General features: G+C 43.5%; 1 protein-coding gene across 2 annotated transcripts in view; it reads right to left on the bottom strand.

Annotated features, from left to right (window-relative positions):
* The window catches only part of LOC147019294 (lysine-specific demethylase 5C-like), a 131,675-nt gene that overhangs the window by 51,063 nt on the left and 63,495 nt on the right, over positions 1-17,117 (bottom strand). For both annotated transcript variants that reach the window (XM_085899673.1, XM_085899672.1), the window contains exons 19-21: positions 10,412-10,517; positions 3,916-4,098; positions 716-894 (exon numbers count right to left, since the gene is read on the bottom strand). In XM_085899673.1, the coding sequence (XP_085755799.1) occupies positions 716-894; positions 3,916-4,098; positions 10,412-10,517 (468 nt within the window). The remainder of the gene's footprint in view (positions 1-715; positions 895-3,915; positions 4,099-10,411; positions 10,518-17,117) is intronic.

The raw sequence follows: 17,117 nt of genomic DNA, 5'->3' as shown, positions 1-17,117 counted from the left end.
ATCTTCACCAAAATCGAATCAATTAGTCCTTGTCACACACCCAACATGTCCACCAAGTTTCGTACGAACGCTTCAACTTTTTGAGGTCCCGTGCTGTATAATCGGTTTCGCCCTGTCTCTCGTCTCTCAATGGTAAAGAAGCACTTTAAAATGATCAGATCCGGATCTTCACCAAAATCGAATCAGTTCGTCCTTGTCACACACTCAACCTGCCCTCCAAATTTCATCCAAATCCATGCTCAACTTTCTGAGACATCCTGCACACAAGCACAGACAAGCAAACAAACACAGACAGAGACAGACAGACAGACAGACAGACAGACAGACACAGTGAAAACATAACCTCCTTCCACCTTCAGTGGCGGAGGGAACAATTCTCTTACTCCTCTCTGCACACGTGGTAGCAGGCCAAATTCAGAGTCAAAGTACACAAAAACGGCAAACTCATCCTCCAATCAATGTTCAAAATATAACATTCAATTTAAACCAAGCTGTTCCTTGATCATAAACCGAGAAGACAGGACGACGGACAGGCATGAACCAATTGGTTAACGCTGCTTTTTGCTTCACCTGCACAGGAAAACTATTAATTTGTCATTCCCAGTTCAAGAAAAACTAAAAAAACAAGAAGAAAGTGTGCAGAGAGAGAAAGAGGAGAGAAAGAAAGAAAGAGAAAGAGAGAGAGAAAGAGAGAAAGAGTAGTACTACAAAGTACTTGGCATTCAGGCAGAGAGATGCCTTGTCCTCCCATCGCTCAGCAATCGCGAGCAGCTCCTGCAGCTCCGCCATGGCTTTTCGTACGGCAGGGTGTGGCTGCAGTCGCTGACCAGCCTCCATGAGGCTGCTCATTGTATCCATCGTAACACGATTCGTCTGCACCAGATTCTGCTTAACCTGCGACCGTAATAGCATGCGAGGATTGAACCATGTTAAGTACGTCACATCAATGACAGTAAGAGTGTGATAAGACAAACGAGAGCAAATCTACAGCTTATGAGGGGTAAAGCAGATCATACACTAGTGCAGGATGACACTAAAGATAAAAGAACTTGGATTTTGAGATACTGAATAGATGTTGAAATGGAGTAGAAGACAGTTATAAGATTGGAAGGAGAGCGGTGGTAGATGTTAAAGATAGTGACAATGGGAATTTCAGCAGAGAAAGCCGAAAAGACAACTTGAGCTAAGATAAATCAGATTTATAGAATTGAGAGCAGTCGGAAAAAGACAGCCATTCTTAGAGTCTGAAAACTAAGGGGGGGGGGGGGGTTGTGGGAGGAAGCGTTTCAGATTTCTCACGATGCCTGCGGAGCAGATGTCAGATTTCTTTTTATGTTGATGTGACTTCTGGTTATACAAGGTAGAGTAGAGTAGAGTTAAGAGGTAGATAATGGTTAGACAAAGCTAATCGTTAGATAATGGCCACCACAGAAAAGTCATCAACATGAGATCGAGAGAATGCACAGGTTGTCCAAAACATCGTGGAATAAGGCGTGCGTCCACGAAGATGTGGACACTGGAGTCATTTCCATGCCGATATCCAACAAACATAAGAACGACCACACCTGGTTGTCCATTCAAATGACACCGACAGTCATCGTCCTGCTGCACCATGCAGAACAATGTGGAGGCATCTTTGTAGAAAGATCTAGGCCTCAGCTCAACAAACTCACGACGAATAATCAACATGACCGGACTGGCTGGACAATTCAGGCAAGACGTATAATTATGCCTTCCCAGGTTTCCATGCCTTCAGAGGCTGCGATTTCACCCGTAAGGGCAAAGTGAAGCCTTCTCAGCTAATGGTAAAGGATGATGACTACACACTAGCCTTTGGTAAAACTTAGTGACTCAAGATCAGAAACTGCTGGCGTCATCAGCTCAATAGAAGAGTTTCTTTGTATGTACGGTCATGGTGTTCCCGAGGTTGAGGTGAATGAGGCACTGTTCCATCCCTTTCAGCAAGCTGTATGCACCACGTGATCCAAGCCTTGCACTCGAGAAGATAAAATCTTCCGACCCGTGCTGCACACCTCCCTAAAGGCGGTTTTGCTGCGGAATCTGAAGCAGAATAATTTTGTTGCACATGTATGGAAAATGGCAAGAGTGGCACAACCAGTATTATTTGGACCAGAGGGTATAAATAGGATGCGAACAACCGCTTGCAAGTTGTACGGTTTAAAGGTAGACAGAGGCCTGCAGACATCGGGACTGACAGCACCGATGATGGAGCGAGTGACGATGAGGAACTGGTTTACATTGCATAACCTGATATGCAATTGCTTCAAAATGATGGATAAGCAGTTTTTCCTCATACATTCCACGCATTTGTATGCTTTTCTTCGTACTTTGTGTCATTCATTTAGCTCATTTAGTATTCAATGCATGGTGTTGGCTTAATGGTGCGGGTGGTGGGCTTGGGATCCTCGGGTTCTGAGTCCAAATCCCGCTCAGCTGTTGAATTAATACCAGGTGGGGTTAATTCGACCTGTCATCCTTCCGAGGTCGGCAAAAAGAGTGCCAGCATGCTGGTATACTGTGTCGGAGTGGCGACCCATCCAGGATTGTTCCCAATAGCCAAGGAGACTGCTTCGGCAGCACCAACGCTCTGCACAGAGTATGGTCCCAATGGATGGATGGATGGATTTAGTATTGACATTTAGCTCAACGTTAAGTTCGCTGACTTTCGTTTCCTGGTATAGAGTTTGAATCCCGTCGACATACATCAGTAATTGGTATTGAACCTGGTGTTGGCTTAGCGGTTTGGGTGGTGGCTTGGGATCCTAGGGTCCTCAGTTCAAGCCCCGTTGTCCGCTGAATCAAAACCAGGGGGTCGACTCAGCCTGTCATCCTTCCGAGGTCAGTGAAATGAGTACCAGTGTAGCCAAAAGGCTGCGCATGAAGGAAAGGGGTATTGACGGATTTATTAAATCTGGAATTGGTGTGGCGCAGGCATGATGGGCCGAATGGCCTCCTCCTGTGCATAATTTCCTTGCAATTCCTTGTAATTCCGATGAGATGCAAAATATGAGTTCATTCTTGAATGAACCATGACCTTTGGACTGGGAGTTTTGAATTCTGCCAATCCAAAGGTAGATCCATTCAGAAATACCAACCAGACGCTTGTCATTTCAAACACTTAAATGATACCTGGCTTCTTCTTATTTTGTATGAAACGCAAGGTTGCAGGGTAGCATCATTGTCTGAAGACAAAGTTGTGCCGGTGAAACAATGCCCTCTGCAGGTTAGGGCAGGAATTTGGAAGTTGTTCACGGTGCAGGCGATAGCTTGCCCACTCTTCACGAAAGGGCACCGTGGGATCTTTAATATCCACCAACTAATGCTGGGAGACGTGACGCCAGTTTAATGCCCATCTGAGGGACGGCACACACGTTGATGAATCATCCTGCCTACGAAACACTGGAATGACAGTTTATAGCTGGGGTCGGGATTCCAACTCAGGCTAGACAGCTGAGAGACGAGTGTGCGTACCTCTCGGCAATCCTGTCAGTCCTAACCCCGGCTCTTGGACCAACATGAAAGAACTCGGATACAAACTGCTACATTTGACATGGCTGCTTGCAAATGTATCAGACCGTACGACCTATTTCATGCACAAAATTAGTCATGAAAAGGCCAAGTCCTTGAAATTCCAAGATACCAAATAGTTATTGAATACAACGTCAAAGAAAAGTCTACAAAGTGGTGAGAAAGGGAGAGTGCGGAAAAGTTATGGGTGGATATAAAGGTAAGGGAGGAAATTCAAATTAAATGGAAACAAAAGACAATATTACATCGAAAGAAGGAAGACAGGAAGGAGAGGAGTGGGATGAAGATGATGAGCGGGATAGAGGTTTTTGCAAGTGATGTGCCAAGTGGCACGGTGGGGAGTTCCCACCATTCTCAGGAACGAACCTCATCGAGCCAGCGTGCCTGCTGCAGAGCTTGCCGGAGCCGAGAAACGTCCGAGAGAGCAAGACCAGAGCCAAGACTGGGCACGATGTCTAGCAGAGAGAGTATTGTTGCCGAGTCAGGCGTTGGCTGGGCCAGTGCCTCGTGCGCATGGTTGCAGAACACTTCCACTCTACTCTGCAACTCCTGGCAAGGAGAAGAATCAAGTCAAGCAGCAATAGTAAATGAAAAAAAAAAAACAATGTGCACTGTGATCATTTCCAACACACAGCATGCCATTTGCATGTTTATGAAGTACCTTGTGTTATCGAGTGTTGGAAATGCTTATGCAAACACAATGGATATGCACAAGTAATGAGTAATCGCAACTGAGAGAATCATATAATATGTACAGAATGCATTATTACAGCGAATATACATACAGAACTAAAGGGGGAGCACTCGGGAGAGTGCTAAACCTCCGCCGCCAATACTGCTGGGTCACTCAAGTGAACCTTATATCTTATTCATTAAATATGTCAACAGTGCTGAGTTATAGTTCTTTTCTCCATTTTTTTTGGGGGGGAGGGGTTGGAAATCACTTAAAACATGTAAAAATGCAAAAAAAAAAAAATGCAAAAAAAAAAAAAAAAAAATCGAAATTTTGTTGAAAAAAAGTTCCAAAATTTTTTTTCTCTAACAATTTTTTTGTGGGGGGGGGTTGGAAATCACTTAAAACATGTAGAAATGCAAAAAAATTCCCCTTTTTTGGGGGGTAAATCTTTTTGGGGGGGTTGGAAATCACTTAAAACATGTAAAAATGCAAAAAAAAAAAATTTTTCTCTAACAATTTTTTTTGGGGGGGGTGGGGTGGAAATCACTTAAAATATGTAGAAATGCAAAAAAAAATTTTTTTTTTCTCAAACAATTTTTTTTGGGGGGTTGGAAATCACTTAAAACATGTAGAAATGCAAAAAAAAAAAATTCTCTATTTTTTGGGGGGGAGAGGGTAAAAAAAATTTTGGGGGGGGGTTGGAAATCACTTAAAACATGTAGAAATGCAAAAAAAAAAAACTTTTTTTTCTCCAACAATTTTTTTTGCGGGGGGGGGGACCAAGTCCAAAATTTAATGGCATGATCCTTGGACCATACCTCACCCCCCCCCCACCAAGTTTCGTCGAAATCCGTCGAAGAGTTTTTCCATAATACTGTTCACAAACAAACAAACAAACAAACAAACAAACAAACAGAAAGGGGTGAAAACAGTAACCTCCATCCATCTTCGAAGATGGCGGAGGTTAATGAATACCTTGTGCAGATATAAAGCATGAGGCCTTGTTTTCATGTTCCAGTACGGTTTAATCAGCGTATGACTGGACCGCCATTCAAAGTCTCCGATTGCACTTTCGAAAATCCATCAAAAGTGTTTGGTCGATGTTTGACTTTCACAGCATCAATACAACCCCACAAGGCCTCAACGACATTCATGCCAGGGCTTTGTGCAGGCTAAGGTATCTTTGTGAGTGTTCCATCAACCTCTTTACGTTCCAGAGAGCTTTTCTCCACGTTGGCTGGATTGCTTGGGATCACTGCCTTGTTTGAAGATGAATGCACGACCCCGAGGCATGTTCCCGAGGGAATGGACTGATGGATCGGAACCTGCCTGTACCTGCCGGCAGTGCGTTTCACTTTATACGATGAGGCATGTCGAGCTGTGTGTGTGTGTGTGTGTGTGTGTGTGTGTGTGTGTGTGTGTGTGTGTGTGTGTGTGTGTGTGTGTCACCATTTTTTCTCAGAGACAGCTGAACGGATCTTTGGATAGTGCGCAAGCCTTTGTAGCTATATGAAAGTTAATATTAAATGACCCCGACTCCATTCCTTCGTGGGTGGAGGGAAGTGCTTTAGGTCCCGACAAGAAAATAGAAAAAACAAAATTCGATTTCTTCAAAATGTCAACAGGATTAGAACAGCACCGGGTAGCCCAGGAAATCATATAAATTTCCGAGATGTCAACAGATGCAGCCACACACTTGTATCGATCCACCCCCATGCTTCACTGTAGATGTTGTACGGTTACAGTTTCACTGCTCCCAGATCCACCTTCGAACCAAGGGCTGTTGATGAATGCCAAATAGTTCAAAAACTTGAACTCATCTCCAAAGAGCACCTTCTTCCTGGTTCGATCGTCTCACCATTTCATTTCCGCTGCCCAATGCAGCCTCTTTGTTTGGTTGCCTGGCCTTGTCAAACATCTTCAGGCTGCTGCGAATCCAGAGACCACTTTGCGCTGTGTCTCTTACTGTGCTTGAAGAAACTCTAACACCTGTACTTTCGGTTAGGTCATTCGCAAGATCTCCGGATCAACATCCATGATGTAGAGAGCATACACTGAGCTACTCGACATGATGTTTTGAGAGCGTGGACTTTCTTCCTCAACCCACCAGTTTCAGGTATCCTCTTCAGTGTTGCATTCGACTCCTGCTTTCACATAAATTTGGGCTGCAACCCACTACGTGGACTACCCTTCACAAGCCAAGACTGATTTTTATAAGATTATCATGTGATATTTCCTTACAAGGAGCTATATATACTATTCAACACACTACAATGATACCACTGCTATTGTCGTCCTCATGTGATATGCCTTCGAGGCCGATTAGCAAACTCTGTACAGATCAGCAAAGGAAGCAAGCTGATAAAAGACCTGTCTTGCGTTTGAAAATAATTTCATGAAACATCTTCAGTGGAATGGAGACAACATCTTGAGTGAAAGAGTAATGTTGCCGAAGAAATGCATTTCGAAGGAACCTCAAAAGAATAAACAATCTCAAAACAATAAAGTGGCAGCAGCTAATTCAAATCTCTCAAATGTGTGGAAATGGCACCAGATCATAACCATGTGGGTCTCTTAACATAAATATTTATACAAGATCAAGGATCATGCAAGAGTGAGGTGGCAAAGAGTAAAAAGGCAATGTAATGAGAGCTGGACAATGTAGCCACATATGAACGAAACAAGCAAAGGAAACAACAAACAAGAAAATAGGACCACTGGACCTGTAGCTTATCTGGGCCATGGCCTAATGGTGTAAGCCAAGTTTGGTGGCATTCACTACTGGGTCTGGAGAAGATTTTTGAAGGAATTTACGTGATTTCCCCAAAAATTGATTAAGTCGGCCATTTTGACGCACTTCCGGTCACGTGATCGTCATAACCTCCGTAATTTAATATCCATCCTCTGGCCTAATGTTGTAACCCAAATTTGGCAGCATTCTGACTGGTGGGTCTGGAGAAAAACGATTTTTGAAGGAATTTACTAAGTTCGCCATATTGACTTATTTCAAGTCACGTGACCGGATCGAGCTTTGCAATCCCCGTTAACAGTCAGGAGTCTGGAATTCCAATTCCAGATTAGCTAAATAAAATAATAAATGGAAGGATACTATGCTGCAAGTAAGAGGGTTGACTGAGATCGAGTTCAAGGGGGTAGAAAAGATTGTGGGCATGGGATGGGGGGGGGAGGGGGGATGATGCAAGAATATGGAGCACTGCGTACCTAAAAGCCGAGAGTATAAAGATTGGTTTTAAACTCGGTTGGAGAACTTCCCCCAGAAAGCAGTTCCCCAAATGAAAGAAAATACAAACAAAAGAGTGGAGCTGGTCCAGGTAATCCTGGACTTTGGGAATTAAACTTGGAGGGAGTTACTGGGAAGCAAGCGCATGTGTCCTCGGGTAGCTGAAAAGGATCTGAGGGCTGAGAGAAAGAGCAGGTAGAGCTAAACCGATTTGCTCGATGATTGGGGGTGGGGTGGAAGGATGAGGGAGAGGGGGAGACGAATATCATATCCGTCAGAATCAACCACATTCCAAACTCTCGGCATGCAAGAGCCTTCAGCATCAATTTTAACACAAGTACCACATATTGTTCGTAAATGTAGCCCAAATAGAAGAAAAAGAAAAATGAAAAGCAATCATCGAGTACAATTTATACAAGAGTCGACCTTCGTAATTGTGCTTTTGATGCTACCATGCAGGTTAAGTGTTGAATCGTCCAACACACACACACACACACACACACACACACACACACACACACACACACACACACACACACACACACACACACACACACACACACACACACACACACACACACACACACACACACACACACACACACACACACGACGCAAATTCCTTGTCGATGGTAGAGAGGTGTAGAGGTTCTCAGGGTGCCAAGCCTATACCTGAAAAGCTACTGCGTCAATATGGATGTTCTACTGTGTACTTGGTCAATGAGCTCCAGAACACATATTTTGGAGAACTTGGAGATAGCAACACCAATGAAAACCAGGGGTGCACACTGTACAGCTCAGATATCTTGCCAGAGATAATCCCTTCCTGGTACATCGCAAACACAAACGAAACTCCCACTTGTTAGCTCAAGACTGAATGTTGTCCAGATCTTGCTGCAGAGCGGGCATGTGTTGTTTCATTATCGGAGGTAGCGCGAAAGTCTGAGTGTTCAGCATCAATCAGTGAATAGCCTTACACCTGACCTTGGGTCATGGATAAAGCAAATGAAGATGAATGGGCAAAGACTGCTCAGACAACCTCCTGAAGAGACCTCCTGATGATGTGATGAATGCCCCAACAACGAAAATCATATTTTCTATGCATCATGATGAACCCAGCCATTGACGGATTTTCATCAATGTGTGCCGTCCCTTGGATGGACGTTGAGTGGATGTCCCATCTGCCAACATTAGTTGGTGAACGTAAAAGATCACACATGTCCTTCACGTGGAGGAGGCGAGCAATTGCCTGCACCATGAACAAGTTCCAAATTCCTGCCCTAACCTCGCTGGGCATGCTGAGTAGTAGTAGTAGTAGTCGTAGTCGTCGTAGTAGTAGTAGTAGTAGTAGAAGCAGTACTGCGACTACTTCTGACGGATTGTCCCTTTGATAACCATTGACCTTAGTTTTAGCACGATTCCCTGGCACAAAACTTTTCTCATGTTTTGTTCCTGTTAAGAACAGCAATTTTCACCTGTACTCGAACAATGCTCTGTGTACATATCCGGATTATAGCTGAGACTAGATCGAGAGCAGAATGCTTCTTGCAGAAACCAAAGCAAGCATCTGTGTGCAAAAGGCAATTTGTTTTCTGATATTGCTAGATGACGCTGATGAGGACATCTCCAATGACTATTAATGACTGAGAAGAAGCTAACTGACCAATCTCCCACAAGACCTTAGGTCATGGATAAATCAAATGAAGATGAATGGACAAAGCCGACCCTGAGGAATTCCTGCAGCCATGTTCTGCTGTTTTGATGAAGGCCCCAACAATGAAAACCATCTTTACTACATGTCGTGTGAACGCTGCTATTGAAGAATGGATAGATTCAATTTGTCCTCTTCACCTGAGCAGTTTTTACATGGTTATGCAGAAGTCACAGGTCGAGCTGTCCAAGACAAGTGTGGTCAGAATTACAGTTCACCTTTGAAGCAAAGGTCTTGCACACTATAGCTTGGATATTTTCAGGGCCTGTTACCTTTGGCATATAGAATGCAGACCTCTTTTCACGCGAGATGAGGTCATTTTGGTGTACTGTGATACCTGTAATGGTGGTAGAGGGGCTGACAGAATGGACCAGAGGTACGCACACTTACCTCAAAACTGTCTAGCCTAGTTTTAAATCCTGACCCAGCTATAAACTATCATCTCGGTATTTCACAAGCAGTGCAATTCATCAATGTGTGTGCAGTCCCTCCGATGGACGTTAAACTGGGCGTCCTGTGATGCCCAGTTTAACAAGTCATTAGTTGTTAGGTGTTAAAGATCACACAGTGTTCTTCACACAGATTAGGTGAGCTATCACCGGCACTACTACCAAATTGCAAATTTTTGCCCTAACTAATACTGGGAAGGCAATGGCAAACCACCTTGTAGAACCCTTGCACAGGAAGCTGCTCCGGCCACACCGATGCTCTGCAAAGAGTGTGGAACATGAGAGAGGAGAGAGGAGGAGGGGAGGAGAGGAGGAGAGGAGGAGAGGAGGAGAGGAGAGAGGAAGGGAGAGGGAGAGGGAGAGGGAAGGAGAGGGAGGAAGAGGGGAAGAGAAGGAGAGAGGTCGACTTTGCCACCAGTCGACAGATGAAAAGTAAGGAGGACATTTCAAAGTCTTGGCTACCGTTGTGTTTCATGCTTGGTGGTGTTGTGGTGTTACCATTGTGTTTCATGTTGTGGGGCCTGTCCAGTTCTACTTAGGTTGGAAATGGAGGCCTACCTTAAAACTAAAAAAAAGAAAGTTGAACAAAATTCCACAAGTACTGGAGTGATTTAAGAATAAGTTGCATTATGACTTTCTCAGGACAACTCGAGATGAGTACAAAGTGATTTCAACAGAAATAAATATATAAAAGCCACAAAATGTTAACCAACAGTCTGTGTAACGTTTATTCTCGAGAAGTGCACCCCATGGTTGAATTAAGCAATGCAATTTAAAAGGCCCACCTCAATTTGTTGTCCCTCAGGGAATGAACAGGGCAGTTTGCGAATCTCATTCACAAATTCCTTCAACTCTTTGGCTTTAAGTTTGGGAAGAGACTTTGGCGCTGTTCTGCGAGATAAATGAGGACGGGAGGGGTGAAATATTAATGGTACGCACCGCATGAGCCCATAGGATTTGGCCTCTTGTGGCATGTTCAATCATGGAGAACAGTCATCAAACACAGACCTCTCAATAATGGTCAACAGCTTCAGAAAGTATAATGTCAGGCATTATAGGGGGGTTTTATTTCTGAAAATATCATTAAATTGCTTTGAAAGTGTTACTTTTACAATTTATTAAAATGGTTAGATGTCATTGTCAAATTGATGAAAAGGTAATTTCCATTCCAAAATTAATTTAAATATCAAGTTCAAGGTCCAAAATACCTACATGGTGAATCTGAATGTACAAGAACTTCCAACATCCACACATTACATCCATCCATCAATTGGGACCATAATCTGTACAGAGCGTTGATGCTGCCTAAGCAGTGTCCTTGGCTGTTGGACACAATCCTGGACAGGTCGCCACTCTGACACAGTATACCAGCAAGCTGGCACTCATTTTGCCGACCTCTGAAGGATGACATGCAGAGTCAACCCCACATGGTTATTAATATCATATATTTATTCAACAGCTGAGTGGGGTTTGAACTCAGGATCCTCGGATCCAAAGCCCACCACCTTAACCATTAAGCCAACACCAGGTATATACATTACATGAAAAACTAAAGCAAAACTAGAGTTAATAGAACATGATACCCCATGCAATGTTCAAGTATATATTTTAATCAAATAATGATTTTAAAGATAGTTTAAAAAAATATTTTTAAAATCCAGAAGTTTAGCGCTACTGAAGCAGTGTTAACGTGGTATACAACACCCTATAGAACATGTTCGAGTACATAATTTAACTTGTATGAAATAAAGACCGCAAAAGTTGTCGGAATAAATTAATTGCGGGGTTTACGGCCGTTTCCCCCAGTGTCGATTACACCACCTTATCAAACACGTTTCATTCGTTCTTGTTGTTTGTGTCCTTTATGACTTCCTTAAAAGGGGTAAGTTTCCTGCTTGGAATGATTTTCAATTTTGTTCAGCTGCCAGACAGACAGATGCAGTAAAAAATATCTCACTCCTATCTGCGCATGCGCGATCGGGACAAATTCAAAACCAATGTGCGGTAAAACAAGAAACTCGTCGTCCGAGTCATGTTCAAAATATAACATTCGATTTAAATAAGTTGTTCCCCGATCGTGAACCGACGTTTACAGACAGACAGGTGGACGGACACGAACCACTTGCTTAACCCTGCTTTTCACTTCACGTGTAATGGGGTAACAATACAAGTTACAGGTATACGAGAGCTTCGTGTCACCTTTTATCCAACTAGAAGGTTATTGAAGCAACGACAATGAGAGTAATCATGTGTGTGCGCAGTCCAGAAAGTAGTCAATTTTGATTGAATCCTGTGAACAAACAGGAAATGTGAACGTGATACGTCATACCTTATGATAGTTTTTTTGTGTGTGTGTGACATGTCTATTGAAGTACCCAATGCCTGCGTTTGCAGCTGGTGTTATTTCCCAATACTCTATTTGTTTTCTTTCTGAAATAGATATCAACAGAGATGCCAACTTTTGGAAATCAGAATTAGGGAGGATTTTTAACCGACACCAAATAATGTGCGCGAAGCGCACATCTCGAGCGCGGAGCGCTCGACCCTTGCGGCGGGGTCCAGGGCCCGCCTTAGGGTCCTGGAAGCTCTGGGGTTCTAGACGCTCTCTAGTGCCCTCTGAGCCCTATTTTGGAGCATTTAACATGTTAAGAATTCCCACTTTTTGAACAAAAAAAGGGGAAAATTGTGCACTTTTTAATGTTACATGTATGTCAATATTAGTAAGTTAGGGGACAATCAAAGATTAACAAAAAGCACAAAAGAAGCAATATTTTTCTTACCTTACTGGCTGGTACTACTGCTGCTTGCTTTTTCCATGGCAGCTTTGCTGAGTGACAGCTGTGTGGCTCTTTTAGCCCTTCTGATTATGTCTTTGCTGTATTCTCTCTGGTAGCAAGGGGTGCTATGAGCTAGTTTTTCAATTAAGAGAGCTTCCAGGGTTTTGACACTCAAATTGGGACGAAATTCAGTATGATTCTTCCGTACAAGACTGAGTGCCCGCTCACATGATGCGTTCGAATGAGGAATGACCAAGATTCCCTTCATCACTTTGCTCAAATTAGGATACTTCTTGGCACCAGTGCAGGGATCTGTGAGCTGTGAAATCCGATGCCACTGCTCATCCACTCTCACTGTCTCAGTAGCAATTGTAGCTATGGAGGCGTCTGCCTGGTAGTGAGCGAATTCACTCTCAAGACTGTCTATGTCACTATCACCGCCACTGAACAGACAGGGGAATTTCTTGATGAAAAACTCCACACAGTCAAACCCCACTTCTTGGTGTAGCTTAACATCCAGCACCTGAGCATGCTTGGCTAATTCATCATCTAGCGGCCAGGTTTTGAAGATGTAATTGCAGGCTTTCACATAATATGAGCGAACTGCACTGAAGAAACCTTGGATGTCTGACTCACTCAGAGTGAAGGTGGATTTCTTGAGACTCCTTTGTTCCCTTATATACAGTTTGGCATCGTTCCCAATCATGAGGTCCTCATCATTCTTCTGATGATTTCTGTCAGAGAAGGGTACATTTACCAGAGGAACCGATGACACCGATGGTTTCAAAAACCGTACGAAGATATCTTTCAGAAGACCATTCAATTCTCCGTGCAGGAGATGAATACAGGGTTCGTCTCTTTGGAGCAGAAGATTCCCCTTCTCAAAAAGCTTGTTAGCATATCAAAGGAAGAAACAATAGAGTTTTGTTTGTGGAGACAAGAACATCCTGTTGACACGTTTTTCTCTAGATTCCTGCACAGTGTTTGAGGAAGATGCGCTTTTAGTTGTAGAACTCGTAATACACTTAGCCGCAGGGCGATCACACTTGCGTTTACTGCCAGCAGAAGAGGTCAGACTCGTAGTACCAGATCCAATTTTACGTTTGAGGAGAGAGCTTGAGGTAGGTGCAGCCAAGGAAGAAGACCTCTGATTCGAAGGTTTTGCTGAGCTTCTATCAAGTGATTTGGCAAAAGCAGAACTTAACTTGGGTCCTTCTTTGCCTGTAGATGGGACTATCACAGTCTTTCTCGACTCTGAAGGGATCTGCTTTGTAGATGAACGTGATGAAGGGCCGGTGATGCTACCTGCTCTCAGCATTGGTTTTGGTGCTGTCCCTGCTGTCTTCTTCGCAGCAGATACTGCAGTGGTAGTGGTGAATGCTGCTCCACTAGTGCTTGATCCTGCAGTGCCAGTACTGGCAGTAGATACAGTGCCGTCCTTCTTGCTCGTTGTTAGAGTCTTGGCTACAGTTGGTTGCATTTTTCTTCGTACTTCTTCTTTGAAGAAGAGGCGAAGTGGCTCCCACTGTTCAATCAGCCTGTCTAGGCACTGACCAAGGGACAGCCACCTTGTTGCGACATGCTTCAGAATCTTGTGTGTCGGGGCATCACAGAGTTCTTGCAGTGCTTTCACTCCTTTGACGCGTTTACTACTTTTGTCCAAGTAGTAGTAAATATCGATGAGAAAGTCATCTAATTCAATGGGTAAGGCCTGAGCCGCCTTCTTGGCCGTATTGTGCATCATATGGCAAGGGCATCCCATGATGTAGCACTCTGGATTTTGTTTGTGGATATAAGCAGCGACTCCTTTGTGCTTGCCCACCATGACAGAGGCATTATCAGCACAAAAGGAAACACAATTTCCCCACGGAATTTTCCTGTCACTGAACTCATGATCAAGCAGTTTGAAAATGTTTTCTCCAGTGGAATCTTGTTTGCACGCAGGCAAACTTAGCAAACCTTGCTTCACAATCCCAGCACTGTTGTCATAGTACGAAATCAGGACAGGATATAGCTGGGCCTCACCACTGTCATTGCTACCGTCTGTAGCTAGGCTAAATGGAGCTAGTCTAGCAATATCGGCAATAGATGAAGCAGTAACATTTGACAACTCACCAATTACACTGGTCAACAACAAATTTGTTGTCTGGATTTTAAGCTGATTTAGGACGAATCTGATGCGCTGAATCCAAAACTCACATTAGTTTTGTTCAATCAGGTCAAGTTTTTGAGATATGGCCACATGTCGTTTTTTACATTTTTGTTCACATGTACGCATGTGTGGAGCATTTTAGAAGAAGTTGGTGGGGGTAAAATGTCATGTCAAATAATTGTTTTGATTGGAAATAATATGACAAGAAGTATTCAGGTACGATAGTTCTGGGTGATTATGTCGAAAAGGGATCAGTTTGAAGTCATAAAACCTCAAAATCTTCCAAAAATTGGTGAGGCAAAGCATAAAGTTCGTGGATCAAAACTAAAGTTAATGGGGCAGATTTTGTAATAATGTGATACAAAAAAGTTGTATTTCTTGAAATAACGAACTCTGAAGAATGTACAATACCTACATGCGCCAATTTATGACATGCGCTTCTGCTCAAGCTTGGAGTGCCACAGTACGAACCCAAAGATTGGAGACTGTTCATTGACAGCAGCAAGCGATCACTGAAATGTGTTCTGCTACACAACGGCAACCAGTTTGCCTCTGTACCCATCGCTCACTCGACTACACTGAAGGAGAAGTATGAAGCGGTGAAGTACGTGCTGGAGAAAATTGGTTATGATCAGCATAAGTGGTTTATTTGTGTTGACCTGAAGATGGTGAACTTTTTGTTGGGACAACAGTCTGGCTTCACCAAGTACCCATGTTTTCTGTGCATGTGGGATAGTAGGGACCGTGCTCAGCATTACACGAAGAAGGACTGGCCTGTGCGGGAGGAATTGGTGCCATGCAAAGAAAGGAACGTCATCAACGACCCTCTGGTGGACAGAGACAGAATACTCTTCCCACCGCTGCACATCAAGCTCGGCTTAATCAAGCAATTCACCAAGGCTCTGGACAAAGATGGTGACTGCTTCACTTACTTGTGCCAGGCTTTTCCAGGATTGACCATGGAGAAGTTGAAAGCTGGCATCTTTGATGGTTCTCAGATCCGTCAGTTCATCAGAGATCCAGAGTTCAAAAACTCAATGAACGAAGTGGAACTGGAAGCGTGGAAGACATTTGTTTTGGTAGTGAAGAACTTTCTTGGCAACAATAAGGCCAGAAACTACGCAGAACTTGTCAACAACATGCTGACTGCTTTCAGAAACCTGGGCTGCAACATGAGCATCAAGATGCACTACCTATTTTCACATATGAACCGGTTTCCTGAGAACCTGGGTTCAATGAGTGACGAGCAGGGGGAGAGATTCCATCAGGACATGAAGGAGATGGAGACCAGGTATCAGGGTCGCTGGGACGCAGTCATGATGGCTGACTACTGTTGGAATCTGAAGAGAGACCTCCCTGCCGCTGAACATTCCAGGAGTTCGAAGAAACGGAAGTTCAAGCCCTGAAGTTTGAACAGTGGTGACGCAACATGCAATTTACTTGTACTTACCTTTATCAATGCCCACCATTCAGATGACAGTAATCGATGTTTCTATCATGTAATCAATAAATGTTGTTGGCAAAACATTTTTTTTCTTAAAAACATGTTTAGGATGATATGTGTTGACAAAAATCAGCTGATAATGCCACAAAAATGTAATTGATTTTGTCACAAGATCTGATTTTTTCAAATCAACTTAGCACAAAAACCTGACCTGATGGAGAGAAACGGATGCCATTTCCTGATTCAGCAGTGCCAGAATACCCTAATTCACTTGTAGAAATCTAGACAACATTCAGAAAGTAAAAATTGTTGACCAGTGTTCTTTTTTCTTCTTTGTTCTTGTTCTTTTTTTTTGTTCTTTTTTTTTTCTTTTTTTTTCTTGCTTTTTGTTCTTGTTTTTTTTTTTTTTTTTTGTTCTTGCACATCTTGCACATCTTGCAAGTTTTTGTTCTTGCACATCCATACTTTGAAGCAACTTTTGAATCTGGAAACATCTTTTGAAATAGAGGTCCAGCATGATCTGAGACTGATATGGGCAAGTTATGTTCCACAATAAATCCACTAAAGAGAAGTTCCGCTCGGGTAACATCCTCTTCCTCGCTTGTCCCTTGTTTGGTGAAATAATTCAGAAGTGTACCGGTACTCGTGCTCGAAGATCTCTCCTTTGCAATGTCTGTGTGCCGTTTGCTTCCAACGTGCTTCCGAATATCATCGCGACCTCCGTGCTCAACTGAAATATCAATGCTGCATACTGTACAATACGCATGATGAATTCCTCTTTCAGACTTTCGAATACACGGGTATTGGAGACTGTATTCGGTCTTGCACTTCTGAGACCATTTCTTGGTCTTTGTAAGCTTCTTTTCTGCCATTTCGTAATCAACATCGAGGGCTTGAAGCATCGGTAACTTCGAAGTCGATGTTCCACAGCTGCAGCGCGACTCGTAGAACTCTAGCGGCTGTTAAACACCGCACGGTGGTCGCGACCGCCGGGCTGGTACGGGGCCCAGCTGCATGCAGTGAGCGTATCGCATGCATATACACTGTGCATACATACCGCATGCACTGTATTGCACACATACCGCATGCACTAAATCTCAGTGCATGATCGCATAAGC

Source organism: Eptatretus burgeri, chromosome 10 (genome assembly GCF_056783735.1).
Source record: "Eptatretus burgeri isolate ZD-2024b chromosome 10, Ebu_testis_v1, whole genome shotgun sequence".
Taxonomy (NCBI): domain Eukaryota; kingdom Metazoa; phylum Chordata; class Myxini; order Myxiniformes; family Myxinidae; genus Eptatretus; species Eptatretus burgeri.
This window is presented reverse-complemented; position numbering and strand designations above follow the sequence as displayed.